The sequence below is a fragment of the Leptodactylus fuscus genome, chromosome 2 (assembly GCF_031893055.1).
Source record: "Leptodactylus fuscus isolate aLepFus1 chromosome 2, aLepFus1.hap2, whole genome shotgun sequence".
In the NCBI taxonomy this organism is placed as follows: domain Eukaryota; kingdom Metazoa; phylum Chordata; class Amphibia; order Anura; family Leptodactylidae; genus Leptodactylus; species Leptodactylus fuscus.
This window is the reverse complement of record NC_134266.1, coordinates 132,178,696-132,194,551: the sequence shown is the minus strand read 5'-3', so window position 1 is coordinate 132,194,551 and position 15,856 is coordinate 132,178,696. Positions and strand designations below refer to the sequence as shown.

The 15,856-nt window shown below is 41.0% G+C and overlaps 1 protein-coding gene across 2 annotated transcripts; it reads left to right on the top strand.

The window, feature by feature from the left end:
* Window positions 1-6,656: 6,656 nt before the first annotated feature.
* On the top strand, window positions 6,657-14,312 carry LOC142193755 (gap junction beta-5 protein-like). Of its 2 annotated transcripts, XM_075262756.1 has the most exons (3): window positions 6,657-6,766; window positions 9,686-9,729; window positions 13,433-14,312. In XM_075262756.1, exon 3 carries the CDS (start codon window positions 13,452-13,454, stop codon window positions 14,241-14,243), a length of 792 nt encoding a protein of 263 aa, XP_075118857.1. In that variant the 5' UTR covers window positions 6,657-6,766; window positions 9,686-9,729; window positions 13,433-13,451; the 3' UTR covers window positions 14,244-14,312. The 2 variants fall into 2 exon arrangements, with proteins under 2 accessions (XP_075118857.1, XP_075118856.1); XM_075262755.1 differs by lacking the exon at window positions 9,686-9,729 and having other exon boundaries at window positions 6,670-6,766.
* The last annotated feature ends 1,544 nt before the right edge of the window (window positions 14,313-15,856 follow it).

Genomic DNA, 15,856 nt, shown 5'->3' with positions numbered 1-15,856 from the left:
ATCGTGTTCGGAAAAGATCGGATTCCGATCAGCGATCGAGAAAATTTCTCGATCGTGATCGGAATTCCAAATCCGATCTTTTTAGGTGGGATCGAGATCTGTGATCTTTTCCCACAATGCTTTGTTTAGCCTTCACACTGAGTATACGCTGTATACTCAGTGTGAAGGCTCTGCTGCAGGTCCATAGGAATGAATGGAAGCAGCCGACACACAGCCTTAACCCCCTGCATGCTGGCTGCCTTCATTCACTCTAATGGGAGACTAAACTAAACATCTGTAGTAGCTACTTACCTCTAGAGATGGCTGGTCCGGTGCCCGGTGTGTTCTCCTTCTGCCTCTTGCTGCCGCTGGTCTTCTCGCTGCCCCACCTCCTTAGTGTTTAAAGAGCTAGGAAGGCAGGGCTTGTAGCTTAGGAGAGTGTGGGCGGGTACGGGGCGGGGAGACGTGACGTCTCCCTTCCCAGTACCCGCCCACACTCTCCTAACCCGTCCACACTCTCCTAACCTGGCAGGGAGGGGGCAGCGAAGCAAGAACAGCGTGCAGCGGCAGCGAGAGGAAGAAGGAGAACACACCGGGTACCGGACCAGCCATCTCTGCAAGTAAGTGGACACCAGGGGGGACTAAGTAGCCAGAGGATTAAAAAAATATCCTCTAGCTACTTAGTGATTCACTACACAGCGTGGATTCTAACAATTGTTAGATTCCATGCTGTATAGTGAATAGGATTGCTTTTAAAATCCGATCTCTGATTAATAAAAAAAATCCCATTGACTTGCATTGGGATCGGAATTGGGATCGAGATCGGGTTCGAATGAAAAATGATCGGAAATCGGATTTTAAAATCGATCCTGAAAAGTCAAGATCGGCTCAACCCTACCCATAAGTATTAAAATCACTTCAGTTCTTCTTATCAAATATCTTTTTATTAAGGTTTTTCAAAGTAAATAAATGGGACAGGTATGGTACATCAGAAGATCACATGGAATTAGTGTCCACGATAAGATCTAAGACCACAATAAGATTGAGTAACTAACAATAGTATCACAAAACATTCAAACAATGGGGAAAGAAAGGCACCAGTCACTAAAGGAATAAGGTCTCAATCATTTAGTGTATAAACACTACGTGCAAGGGCGTAAGTTTGTGCTGAGGTAAAGGAAAGGTCCACAGGAGTATCTCACTAAGAAGCGTCTACCCACAAATGTTTCAAGGTTTCTTTTCCGATGAAGGTACACCACAGTGTCCAGATGGACTTGTATTTGTGGTAAAAGCCCAGCTCAATGTGTGAGATTTCTTCCATGTGCCTGACTTGGGAAATATTCCTAATAAATATATATGTGAAATCTGGGGAGGTGAGTCAGAGGCCCAATAAAGGTGGATGATGGCTCTATCTACAGAGGGAAGTTGAAGCCACAATGGTTTAGGAAACCCATTACACTAGGTTGACACCTGCGTGCAGGTTTCTGTTCATGGGGTCTGCTTGGGGACACTACGAACAGAAACTTAACCTTTATTTCCTCGCATTGGACTGAAGTGTTTACAGTGCTGTCAGAACTGTTTAATGCGCAGCTTCTCCTACCCCACCTTTAGCTATCCTAGTGCTTCAAATCCCCAATATTATTGTCCCTGATAAATGACTACTTAGCAAGATCCTAGCAATGGCCAAATTGGTGCTGGGTCAAAGGTGGAAATCCATGACTTCCCCACCCATCTGGATATTACTAGATATGATTAACAACTCCTTCTGTTATGAAAAGGCATTTGCTTTGGATAATCACTCTTATGGTTCATTTATGAGAACTTGGGAAAAATTGTCTCAATCTAGATTTCTGATTTCTGAAATAGGTTCTTGGTGTACATGCTTTACCAGAGATGAGATTATGTTGTATTTTTACAGCTACTATTTTAGCCGCCTCGGTACTGACCCTCCTGTTGTTTGCAAGTTATAATTACTGTCTTGCCTCCCCTCTCCTCCTTGGTATCCTATAGTGCTTTCCTTTATGTTGTTTTGTTTTCTTTTTTATTTGGTTCCTTTTGGCTTATTTATATTTGGCCATATTATTATCTGCTATAACACAGCGTGTTGATTTTGCAGCCTTAGGGCATGGTATTAATAATTAATTTACTGATATATATATATATATATATATATATATATATATATATATATATATATATATCTGATATGCTGTACATTTCTATGTTATTTGACTCGTTTAAAACTAATAAAATATTATTGAAACTAAAAAAAAGTGGTTACCTGCGTACCCACGGTCCCCATAGACTATAATGGGCTCCACTGGGTTTTCGCCTGAAAAATGTTGAGAGAAAAGTCGTGCTTGCAGGACTTTTCTCTCGGCATTTTAAAAGCAGAATGGGGAACAGGATTCCCAAGCAGAAATGATGCTCAGGTGTGAACCCAGCCTTAGAGCGTATAGGCTAGAGAATGGATGATGGATTATTGTAGAGCCAGACATATGATCAAAGATGTTGGAATAAGTGGTTTGTGATTTTCTCAAATTCCCACTATATATATATATATATATATATATATATATATATATATTTATACACACACACAAACATACACATGTATATAGATGTAGGTGGCCAGATGTTTAAGACATCAACAACAAAGGAGAGAGGCATCTGGAGAGGATTTATGTATGAAGATTGGTGTTCTATACCACCACCTTGTGGTGAGCTAGTATGTGGATTCTTAAAATCTGAACACTAATATACTCTGCTGGATGAATACTCCTTTTTTTGTGTTCTTCCCCTAGATAGATCTGAGGTTTTGCTCTTTTGTTTGCCTGTAGGCTGGAGTGTTATTGTATTGTGTAAGGAAACATTCCTTCCCACCTTGGTGTGGTTCTTGAGTATTGTTTGTAGCTTCATTTTGTTTGCCTTTGTGGTTGGCTGGGGTGTGGTGTGGTGCTCAAGAGCTTGAGTTATATTAGCTTATATTAACCGCCAAAGCCAAGTGCCATTACTCTGTCCTCCTCCTCCTTGACCTCTCCTCTGCCTTTGACACAGTTGACCACTCTCTCCTGTTAGAAATTCTCTCATCCCTTGGCATCTCAGACCTGGCCCTTTCTTGGATCTCCTCATGCCTCACCGACTGCACATTCAGCGTCTCCCACTCGCACACCACCTCCTCACCACGCCCTCTCTCCGTAGATGTCCCCCAAGGCTCCGTCCTAGGACCCCTCCTGTTCTCCATCTACACCATTGGCCTGGGCCAACTCATAGAATCTCATGGTTTTCATTACCATTGCTATGCCGATGACAACCAAATATACATCTCTGGACCAGACATTACCTCCCTGCTGGCCAGAGTTCCAGATTGCTTAGAGGCCGTAGCCTCCTTCCTCTCCTCCCACCTTCTCAAACTGAACATGGAGAAAACGGAGTTCATCATTTTCACCCCACCCCGTATGGCACCTCCACGTGACCCATCTATCAAAGTTAACGGAACCCCACTTTCCCCTGTTCCACAGGCACAATGTCTTGGGGTTACCCTGGACTCCGACCTATCCTTCAAGTCACACGTTCAAACCCTCAACAACTCCTGTCACCTCCAGCTCAAGAACATCCATCGAATCCGCTCCTTCCTCACCCCTGAAACTACCAAGATGCTCGTCCATGCCCTCATAATCTCCCGCCTAGACTACTGCAACACCCTTCTCCATGGACTCCCAGCTAACACCCTCGCCCCCCTCCAGTCCACCTTCAACTGCGCTGCCCGCTTAATTCACTTCACCTCCCGATCTTCATCAGCTGCTCCCCTCTGCCAGTCCCTCCACTGGCTACCTATAGCCCAGCGAATTGAGTTCAAGCTATTAATGTTAACATTCAAAAGCGATCCACAACCTGGCCCCTCCATATATCACTGAACTAATCTCCCACTACCTGCCTACATGTAACCTCAGATCCTCCAATGACCTCCTACTCCGCTCTGCTCTCATCCGCTCCTCACGCAACAGCCTCCAAGATATCTCCCGTGCAATTTTTGTGTATTGTATATAACCCCCAAATGTAAAACACCATGGAATTAATGGTGCTATATAAATAAACAATAATAATAATAATAATATTAAAGAGTGATAGCAACAGGAAAATGGTAATCATAGTAATGTAAAATTCCAAGCTGTAAAGGGAAGGCATATATGACTAGTAGCGGGAAGCAAGGTAGAGGTTAAAATTGTGTCAAACCCCCCCCACACACACACACACACACAACGCCTTTATTGCCTTTCTTAGTCAACCCATTATTCGGCCTCTCTGAAGATCTGTTGATGCACAATTCAGCAAGGTCCCATGCCTGGTACTTTTTCCACTGTGAGATGACTGACAGGAGTTTAGTTTCTGTCCACAAAACCAAGCTGGAGCCAGAGGAATCCAGCTGGCTTGATGGGCTGATGATGCAGCTACAGTGTTGGCCAAAAGTATTGGCACCCCTGCAATTCTGTCAGATAATACTTATTTTCTTCCAGAAAATGATTGCAATCACAAATTCTTTGGTATTCTTATCTTCATTTAATTTGTCTTCAATGGAAAACCACAAAAAGAATTGTCAAAAAGCCAAATTGTATATAATTCTACACCAAACATAAAAAAGGGGTGGACAAAAGTATTGGCACTGTTTGAAAAATCATGTGATGCTTCTCTAATTTGTGTAATTAACAGCACCTGTTACTTACTTGAGGCACCTAACAGGTGGTGGCAATAACTAAATCACACTTGCAGCCAGTTGAAATGGATTAAAGTTGACTCAACCTCTGTCCTGTGTCTTTGTGTGTACCACATTGAGCATGGAATAAAGAAAGAAGACCAAAGAACTGTCTGAGGACTTGAGAAGCAAAATTGTGAGGAAGCATGAGCAATCTCAAGGCTACAAGTCTATCTCCAAAGACCTGAATGTTCCTGTGTCTACCGTGCGCAGTGTCATCAAGAAGTTTAAAGCCCATGGCACTGTGGCTAACCTCCCTAGATGTGGACGGAAAAGAAAAATTGACGAGAGATTTCAAGGCAAGATTGTGCGGATGGTGGATAAAGAACCTCGACTAACATCCAACCAAGTTCAAGCTGCCCTGCAGTCCGAGGGTACAACAGTGTCAGCCCATACTATCTATCGGCGTCTGAATGAAAAGGGACTGTATGGTAGGATACCCAGGAAGACCCCACTTCTTACCCAGAGACATAAAAAAGCCAGGCTGGAGTTTGCCAAAACTTACCTGAGAAAGCCAAAAACGTTTTGGAAGAATGTTCTCTGGTCAGATGAGACAAAAGTAGAGCTTTTTGGGAAAAGGCATCAACCTAGAGTTTACAGGAAAAAAAAGAGGCCTTCAAAGAAAAGAGCATGCTCCCTACCGTCAAACATGGCGGAGGTTCTCTGATGTTTTGGGGTTGCTTTGCTGCCTCTGGCACCGGACTGCTTGACCGTGTGCATGGCATTATTCCTGCACTACATTTTTATACCAGTAGATGGCACTTTAAATATTGCAGCAGTTTATCTGTTTGAAATGACTTAGGTTTAGTACTCATTAAAGGGAATCTGTCAGCAATGAAATAGTTAATAAACAAGCCCAGGTCCCTTATAGAGTAAACTTTCCTTATCTCACTCATACCTTTCTAACTGCATATTCGGGGTAAAAAAAAGTTTAACATGTACAGATAAGTCTGAAATGCAACAGGCGCGTGTCTGATCCCAGATGGATGGATGTCTAGAGGCTTGACAGGTGTGAAAAGTGTATAATTGGAGTGTGTGCAGAAAGTATGACTGTAGCTTATGCACAGAGTGTGTTTGAAGTGTGTGCAGCATGTGACGGGAGCTCATGCCTAGTGTAGTGCATGCAGGTGTACAGATTGTATGTGGGTTTGTGGAGTGTTTGTGTGATATACATGCAGTTGGAGAGTGGGTATGTTGACAGCATAAATATATAATGCAGCATCAAAATGGACACCAAACACCAAACTGACTGATGTCAACATTAGACTTTCATCATTGACTTCAAAGTTAAAATAAAAAAGATAATTTCTATTGTTTTGACTGTGCTTGTCTGTTTCCTTTTATGGTGGCGCTCCACCATAACTTACAGGGGCCAAAGTTTCTGGGGACAAAATGGCCTTGTCTCAAATCGGTACCACAACATCACCCATTTATACCTGAAACCTGACGTAGATGAGTTGATAAATAACCTCCTTTGTGCTTTTCAAGTGACTGTCCAAGTATATTTCCATGAAAGTCCTATTGAAAAGCATTCTAAATCCTAAAGTATCCTAAATCTTAATAGAAACCAAACCAAAATGCTATTTATTTATTTAGACATTCTTACATTTACATAAATTTTCAACTTTCTCTGGAAGTTTTGGTTTAGCTCCCAAAATATTTGCAAAAAGCCACAAAAAAGGTAACTAAAGGTTATATGTGAAACTGGCTACTTCTTACTTGAATTGTGAACTAGATTTCAATGTAAGAAGAAAAAAGTTTGCATTTGCTGGCTTATTTGGCGTACTTATGTTTATTTTATTTGGTTTGATTTCTCTATATTTTCCCTTTGTACCTCTGCGTCATAAAACGATGAGATTAAAATGGTTGAGAGACTATTTAAGTCCTGCGTTTCACTCCACCTTAAGCTATATGACACACCCATGAATGCTATTTGTGTTAGTACGGAGAGAAGACATGGCTGACGACTTGAACTATCAAGTCTGATAAAAAACAGCATCTTGGAAATAAAAGTACCAACGTATTATCTAGAGGGTAAGTTTGAGATCTTAAGTGGTTGTTTTATCTTTATGGTAAATGCAGTGTAATAGATAGTGATTCTGTACATAGATGTGAATACTCAGGACAATATTGTCTGTTGTGTAGGATGATAAATAGATGTGTATAGGTATAATATAAAATCAATGTTTTGGGTTCTTTAATGGGCCCTACAGAAAAGTTTCTATATGGGGCCAGGGTTACACTGTGACTTTTTGTAGCACTGATAGATTTTATCGACTGAATGGCAGCTTCAGCCACAAGATTACAGGCAACGCATTGTATTCATTGGACTTCAGGTGAAGGTCCATTAAAATCAATTTGTAGCACTACAGAAGTAGAAAGAATAGCCCTGGCCGTATTGTGGAAACAAATGTTATACTATAGTTGTAAGTGTAAACAGTGTTAAGAGATTTATTGGTTGCATCTTTCTTTAAGGTCTACATAATGTAACATGTAAAATTGATCAATATTTCACGGGAATTCTCTGTTAAAAACTTAGTTTCGGTGACCCTAATAGTATGAAAAGATTTTATAATAAAACCAAACTGATTCTTTAATAATCTGTTACTAACAATAGCTTGTATATTCAGTCGTTGTTCTACTGTAGATAATAGGGTTGTGATTAGAATTAATAATACAAGACAAATTAAGTTACATTTCTTGTTTCTTTAACCATCATAGTCATACACATGTAAGGCTAAAGTCACATGTATTGAAAACGCAGTCCCAAAAACTCTTGTATTTTTCCCTGCGTTTTGTCTAAGGCCCCAAGGGACAACCCGCAGCTTTGAAGCGCTGCGGAAAAAACTGCAGCAGCAATGCATCATGGATCTTCCCACAGCGCTTTAAACAGAAAGTTCACAGAGTTTTCCTCCACAGACTTTCTGTTACAATTATATCTATGGGGAAACCACCTGCATTTCCGTAGATATAATTGTCATGCTGCTATTTCTAAAACCATGCCGGTGTTGGAAATCATCGCATGTCCTCAGCACAGCTTCTACCATAAAGTGGGCATGAGATTTGCTAGAATCCCATCCACTTTACTCTGGCTGTAAAATGCTGCGAATTATGGAAATCGCGGTGTGTCCGCGCCATGGTTTTTACTGCAAAGTGCGCATGGGATTCGCAAGAATCCCATCCAATTTGCAGTTACTGTAAAATGTTGCAATGTTTCCCACAGTGATAAAATTAACCTACCCTTAAAATTATAGACTGTTCATGTCTTTGTCAGTGGGCAAACTTACAAAATCAGCAAGGGATCAAATATGTATTTCCTTCACTGTTAAAGGGATTCTACCACTAAACCAAGATTTTTTCTAATTACCACGTCGGAAAAGCCTTAAGAAAGGCTATTCGTCTCTTACCTTTAGACGTGGTCTCTGCGGAGCCGTTCCTTAGAAATACCGGTTTTGACCGGTATGCAAATGAGTACTCCACAGCAATGAGGGCGGGCCCCAGCGCTCAAACGGCGATGGGGCATCCCCACTGCTGCCCGAGAGCTCAGCCAAGCGACCCCTCCATCTTCAGCAGCAACCCAGCCTCTGCTGTCTTATTCTGTCCAACTTCTGACGCCTGCACAGTACGCTCCTGTATTGAACTACAAGAGCAAGAGCGGCCTCCCAAAATGGCCGCCGGCGTTTTACAGTACATAATGACACCTGGCCCACGTGATGCCTGGAATGTCATCGAAGAGGCCCAAAGATTGTAGAGTGGCATGGCATGGCAGAGTGCAGGAAATGTGAGTAAGGCCAGGGCCTCACGGGACAAAAACGCTGCGGAAACGCCACAGGAATAATTGCGGCGTTTTACAGTACAGGAAATGTGGATGGGATTCTAGTGAATCTCATGCCCACTGTGTGGTAAAAACCACGGTGTGGACACACTGCAATTTCCAAAACAGGCGCAGTTTTGGAAATCGCAGCATGTCAATTATATCTACGGAAACACCGACAGCTTCCCCATAGATATAATTGTAACAGAAAGTATGCAGAGGAAAACTCCACAAACTTTCTGTTTAAAACACTGTGGGAAGAACCGTGATGTGCCGCCATTTTTTGGCTGCAGGATGTCCTGTGGGGCCTTCGCCTAACACTGGTTTCATGTTCACTCACCTCCTCTGAGCCTCTGATCATTATACTCTGAAAAGACCTCAGAGCATAATAATAGAAGTATTAGTTGAGGTCCGTCAAACAAATACTCTTACTGCAGGCCCGCGGCCTCACTTACCGATCCCTTCTGCCCTCCAGGGGACCCCAGTGACATGATATGGGACGCAGAAGGGGAAGAGAATGGAGTAACTCCAGCAGGTAATAGCCTATTAAAAAAAAAAAATAGCAGAGAGACTCTAATATGTCATGGGATGAGGTGTATAGTTTGTCCAATGGGGTAGGATGGAGAGAGAAGAGCATTTTCTGCAATGAGTAGATGAGATTAGCCAAAATCCTATCAACTTACAGGTAGTGTAAGGGTCCATTCAGATGGAGGAAAATTGTGAGGAATTTGATGTGGAATTTCAGCGCTGAAAAAAAGCCTCCCATGGGTTCCTTTTTCTCCATCTTTCATCCTGTATACCCTATAAGTGAATTGCAGGATGCTAAAGGCAGTTAGAGTCTTCCATGCCTCCTATAACTATATGACTTTTCATACTAACTTGATTACTTGTTTAACCCATTCCCACCACAGGCATTTTTTGATTTTTGTTCTTGACGCCCTGTCTTCCAAACCCCATAACTTTTCTATTTTTTTCGTTCACCGAGCCATATGAGGGCTTAGAGTTTGCAGGACAAATTTTTATTTTTACGTAATGGTATGATTTAATATTTTGTAAAATGTACTGGGAAGCTGGAAAAAAATTCAGAGTGGGTGGAATTGGAGAAAAACTTATTTTGCACAATTTTCTTGTTTTTACAGCATTCACTGTGCAGTCAAAAGGACATGTCACCTGTATTCTATGGGTCAGTATAATTCCAGAGATACCAAATTTATATAATTTTATTTACATTTTAACTCATTAAAAATAATTCAAAACTGTAAATAAAAAATAGAATTATTTTTAAATCTTCACCTGTAACTTTTTTTTTCTATTTCCATGCACAAAGGCATGCAAAAGGCTTTTTTTTTTGTTTTTTGTTTTTTGTTGCTGTTTTGTTTGCAGTTCCAGATGTACTTTTTAACTATACCATTTTCAGTCATATCTATTGCTTTTATCGTTGTTTATTCAAATTTTTATGGGAGGTGAAATAGCAAAAAAAAAAAGTCTGGCTCTTTTGATTTTTTCCCCTTCTACAGCATTTACCATATAGTAAAGATAGTTGAATAGGTTTGTAGACCAGGAGTTTTTGGATGCAGGGATACTTAATGTATATGTTTTCACTTTATTTAAAGAGGGTTTCCAGGCAAAAGAGTTTTTTTTTTTTTATGTCTGTTAGAGCTATCAATAGATTAATAAATGCACCCATATACTCTTTTGCATGTTTTGAGTGATTTATGGGTGTCTCTGGGGCTGCTGGTGTCTCTGCTTTTGTTTACTTAAATCAGCTTCCTGTTATGTAACTTTCTCACTAACTTCCTCTCACCTTTCTCCCCCTTCCTTCCTTTTTCCCCTCCCATACATACCCTCTCTGTCTCTCTATCTATCCCACTTTTCCCTTCCTACACAGCCCAACCCCCGACCCATATTATATACCTACCCCTCCACGCTTCCTCCGGTGAGACAGACCCTACTGTGCTGTTCTCATACTGCTCCTTCTTAGCAGCAATGAGCTACCTCTACTGCGCATGCGTGGAAGCATAGTACAGGTGAATTACCGGTGGGGGGGGGGGCAGCAATCCACCCGAAGTGGTGCTTCATTCAGCTTTGACCCATTCGCCAGCGAGGGGGTAATTATTAGCCAAAATGGGGGCCATTCAACTCCTGAGAAATGTTTACATAACTTATATTCACTTTCAGGAGAGGGTTAAAAGGCATGGTGAATCACATTTAGACTGAGACGCCACTTTGTTGAAACGCAACTTTTTGGAGATTTCACTATAGTTTTTTTTAGCCAAAGCATGGGTGGATTGAGCAGAAGTTAGAAGTATAAGTGCTTTCTATCTATTTCCCATTGTTTTTGTGGCCATTCTTGGCTTTGGCTCAAAAAAACTGCATCTAAATCTGCAATAAAAAGAGCTGCGTTTCCACGCCTTAGGCCATGGCCCCACAAAGAGTAAACACAAAGTGGATGGGATTCTGGCTAATCCCATCAGCATATTGTAGAAAATAATCCGCAGCAAATTACAGCATGTCACTTATACCTACAAAAATGCTGGAGGTCTGCGTATTGGTAAAATGGACGCAGAAAGTCTGCAGATGAAAACTTTGCAGACTTTCTGAGAAAAGTACTGTGGGAAAAACCATGATGTGTTTCCTCTACAGTTTCTTTCGCTGCACTTTTTGGCTGCCACTCACTACATGGAGCCTTGGGCTTAATTACATTTTTACAATTCCATAACCTCATCTGTATGTTTCCCAAATGTGTCATAAATGTATTTTTTAACTTCTTCCAGACCACCCATAGACTATTTACATCTGGGTGGTCCCTCACTTGTTCTGCAAGGATGTACTTGTCCATTCTTGCAGTTTTCAGTAGTTGAATGAAATTGTGCAGCTGCTGAAATGGGGAGCCGGCTGTAACTACTGTAACTACTACTAATAAACCATCCCTGCCTTCCCTGATCGCTGTACACACAGCACTCAATGAGCACTGTATACACAGCTATGCAAGCCACTACGATGCGGCCGCCGTCTGATCCGGCGGTCATGTGATCTGCCGGGATCAGAGTGTTAGAGCTGCTGGTTCCTACAGACTTTATAGTAATGTGCAGAAGGCTGTACTGAATTCTTCCTGCAACTTCGGTTAAATGTGCCAGCAGGGATAATCAGCCTTTCCCCGCAAATAAAAAAATAAATAAAAAAAATACATAAAATAATATGCCAATAAAACATCCTTGTTACAGGTTCTAGCCCCATTCCCGATGACACCATAACAAATAAAAATTACCGTAATGGAGAGGAAAAACTATTTTAAAAAAGTTTTTGAGTAGCACTTTGTGCTAGTTAATAAAAAAAAAATTTAATTGAAAAAACATACATTTTCCCTCCTTTGTTTATATTTTCCCAGATATAAAAAAAATTAAAAACATGCAAAAAATAAAAACATAAAAGTAAAGACTTATGTCTCACAGAAAAAAAGACACAGAAATTAGTTGAATAACGCAAATGATAAAAATATTATACCCTTCAAAACTGCACACACAAAAAACCTGAAAATGTGTTGGTCCTGCAACAGAAATTGGCCTGGTAGAGAATTGGTTAAATAAAATGTAAATTGCTGCTAGTATGTAAATGTATTATAACATAAAATAGTATGATGTGTAACATTTTATTTATGCTTTGAACATTTTCCCAAAATAGACTGGTCAATGAAGAGGGGGTAAGACCTTCTAAAAATGAATTCAAGTTTAACTTTAAAAATACTAATAACTAGAGATGAGCGAACAGTAAAATGTTTGAGATTATAATAATAATAGATATTCATTTCGAGTAGCCCCTCAATATTCGACTACTCGAATCGAATATCGAACCCTATTATAGTCTATGGGGGGAAAATGCTTGTTTCAGGGGTAGGCAACATTCGATCAAATTATACTTACTAAGTCCACGAGTGAGGGTCGGGCTGGATCCTCCGAGAAGTCTTCTCTGTGCAGCGTCCCTGCGGCATCTTCCGGCTCTGAATTCACTCTGTCAGGCATCGGGCCTGGGCAGAGCCGACTGCGCATGCCCACACTACAAGCGGACATGCGCAGTCGGCTCTGCCCAGGCCCGATGCCTGGCAGAGTGAATTCAGAGCCGGAAGACGCCACGGGACACTGCATGGAGAAGACTTCTAAAGGTAGGAGAAGAACCAGCGTTGATTGGTCGACTGTATAGCATTTGGCTAATCAATGCTGGTTCTGCATCGAACTTTTACATTCCATCGAGTACGAGTATTTCGAATACCGTAGTATTCGATCGAATACTTACTCAATCGAGTACTACTCGCTCATCTCTACTAATAACTACATCTGTATTTAGTTTGCAGTGAGAATGGTACTTGATTTAGGGCGGGTTCACACCTGCACCTGGTCTCCACCTTGGGCAATCCGGCGGATTTCCATCTTCTGCCAGAGAAACTGGACAGGGGACAGAAACTGAGCAGTCAGTTTTCAAACCCATTCACTTGAATGAGTTTGCAAAGTGACCGTCCGTGTGCATCTTCTGCCACTCCGCTGCAAAACCGTTTTGTTTTTTTTAACCAGACACAAAATTGGACATACAGGACTTTGTGTCCGGTTAAAAAAACGGTTTCACAATGGAGATGCAGAAGACGCACACAGGCGGTCACTTTGCAAACCCATTCAAGTGAATGGGTTTGAAAACTGACCACCGGGTTTCCGTCCCCTGTCCACTTTCTTGGGCAGAAGACGGAAACCCGTCAGATTTCCTAAAGCGGAGACCGGGCGCTGGTGTGAACTTGCCCTTAGATACATAATTCTATTATTTTGACAATTTAGGCATGTAAACAATGAATAGAAAAAAAAATAGAAAAATATTAATAAATAAAATTTCTTCTTTTTCAGTGAACTCTGAAGAGCAGAAATGAACTGGGGCGTGTATGAAGCTCTACTGACAGGTGTAAATAAATTCTCCACTGAATTTGGTCGTATTTGGCTGTCCATTGTCTTTATCTTTAGAATCCTTGTATATGGAGTCACAGCAAGCCGGGTATGGGGAGATGACCAAAAAGACTTTGACTGCAACACTCGACAGCCTGGATGCAACAATGTCTGCTATGACCAATACTTTCCTGTCTCACACATCCGCTTGTGGGCTTTGCAGCTTATCTTGGTTACATGTCCTTCTCTTCTTGTTGTAATGCATGTGGCATACAGAGAGAATCGAGAGAGGAAGCATAAAGAAAGAATGGGAGAGAACTCTGGCAAGCTATACCAAGACATTGGAAAAAAGAGAGGTGGGCTTTGGTGGACTTATCTCATCAGTCTTCTTGTTAAAGCTTTAGTGGACTCTGTTTTCATTTATGTGTTTCATCGGCTCTATGAAAATTTCTTTCTTCCACGAGTAGTAAAGTGTACTCTTCCTCCATGTCCCAACATCGTGGATTGCTTCATATCCCGGCCATCTGAAAAAAATATTTTCACCCTCTTCATGATAATTAGTTCTGCTGTATGCGTTCTTCTAAACCTCATAGAAGCTTCGTATCTTGTTGGGAAAAAGTGTAAGGAGAATATGCGTCCCAAAGTCCAGAGGACTAAAGTAATAACTGACTCCGTATGCTGTGAGTACAGTCAGCCCAAATGTGAAAAGACCATTTTTATTTCAGATGATGGAAAGATTTCAAGTACTGAAGATGAACAAAAAAGCAGCAAATAACATTTTGAGTCTATGTTGGACTAAAGTACTTACAGTCAAGGATGTGTTTGCCGCTATCCCTATTTTAATGGGCCTCAGCATTTTTGCTAGTGTTAAGCTTTATGGTTACAAAGGCTAAAGTTCATATAAACTGGAAGTTATATCCTTATTTGCTTAGATGCATATACAGTATATGATATCTACTCTATGTATCTGTGCAGGCATTGAAGAAGTCCAAATGGTATACTTATTGTCCTGGCACAAGAAATGTTGTTTCTTATTCTCCATGCTTATCCATATTGAGATTCCATCAAAATATGATATCATATATAATGTATATATTTGAGAACTTATTACATACATAAATACTGTATTAAAGATCTTCTCATGAAATATTAGTATTATGGAAACTGTATGTCACAATTGTAATCCAAATTTACAAGTTTCTCTATTATACAAAGTATGTCCAGTGGTAACAGAAATAACAGTTCTATGTACTATCTTCATAATTCTATCTTTACAGTCAGCCATAACAGTAGATCACCTGCCTAGTTCTGTTTAGGTCTTCTCATATTGACAAACCAATTCTGACTCCTAGACATCTGAAAAGTTTCCTGTGTATTTGGCATAACATTATTATTAGCAGTATATTATTCCCCTGACACAGTCAGTTTTATCTTTTGGGACACTGGAAGATTTGTTTCTTTTTCATTGCTGCGCTCCAAATACCGGAACTTTCTTATTCTAATATCAATGTAGCTGTTTGAAGGCAGGTTTTGCAGGATGGGTTTTGTGGTAGCTATAAGGCAAAGGCTCCACGTTGCAGAAAACACCAAAAAGCTCCCTCTGTGGTACAACATCTAGGCTTAACCACAGTTCCACCTCATTCCGCATCTTCACTTGTACCTGCAAAAGATGACAGAATCTAATGATCTAATCAATGTTCACCAATTTCCTCCAAGAATTATATGGCTTGTGGGATTGCTATATTTCTGGCAAGCAGGGGCGTATCTATAGAAGCTGCAGAGGTAGCCATCACCACCGCGTCCTGAAACCTCAGTGGGCCCAAAGGTCTCTAAAACATAAGAAGACACTTGTCAATGGGACATGACTAAACCATACCTCCCAACTTTCAAAGGATAGAAAAAGGGACAGAATGTGCTATGCATGCCATGCCAAATTTAGCATCCTCCCACTTCCATGTTGACTCCGCCACTTCTCATCCATTTTTCTATGTGCCCCCACACAGTATAATCCTCCTATAGTCACCCTAACAATATTTGCCCTCACATAATAATGTTCCCCTGGGGGTAGCTTTAGAGGGACATTAAACAATTAGAGGCAGACATGTCCTCCTCCAACTCCTCCCACGGTTTAATGTCCTCCTCCAGTTGCCCCCAATTTAATGTCCCCTTCCAACTTGCCACCAATTTAATGTCTCTCTTCATCTGCCCCCAGTTTAATGTCCCCTCTTCATCCTCCCCAAGTTTGATGTACCTTCATCTGCCCCCAGTTTCATGTCCCCCTTTATCTGCCACCAGTTTAATGCCCCCTTTTATCTGCAAACAATGTAACATAATAAAACACTGATACTCATCTTTTCTGCTGCTCTATGAAGTCTCTTCTCCTGGGCT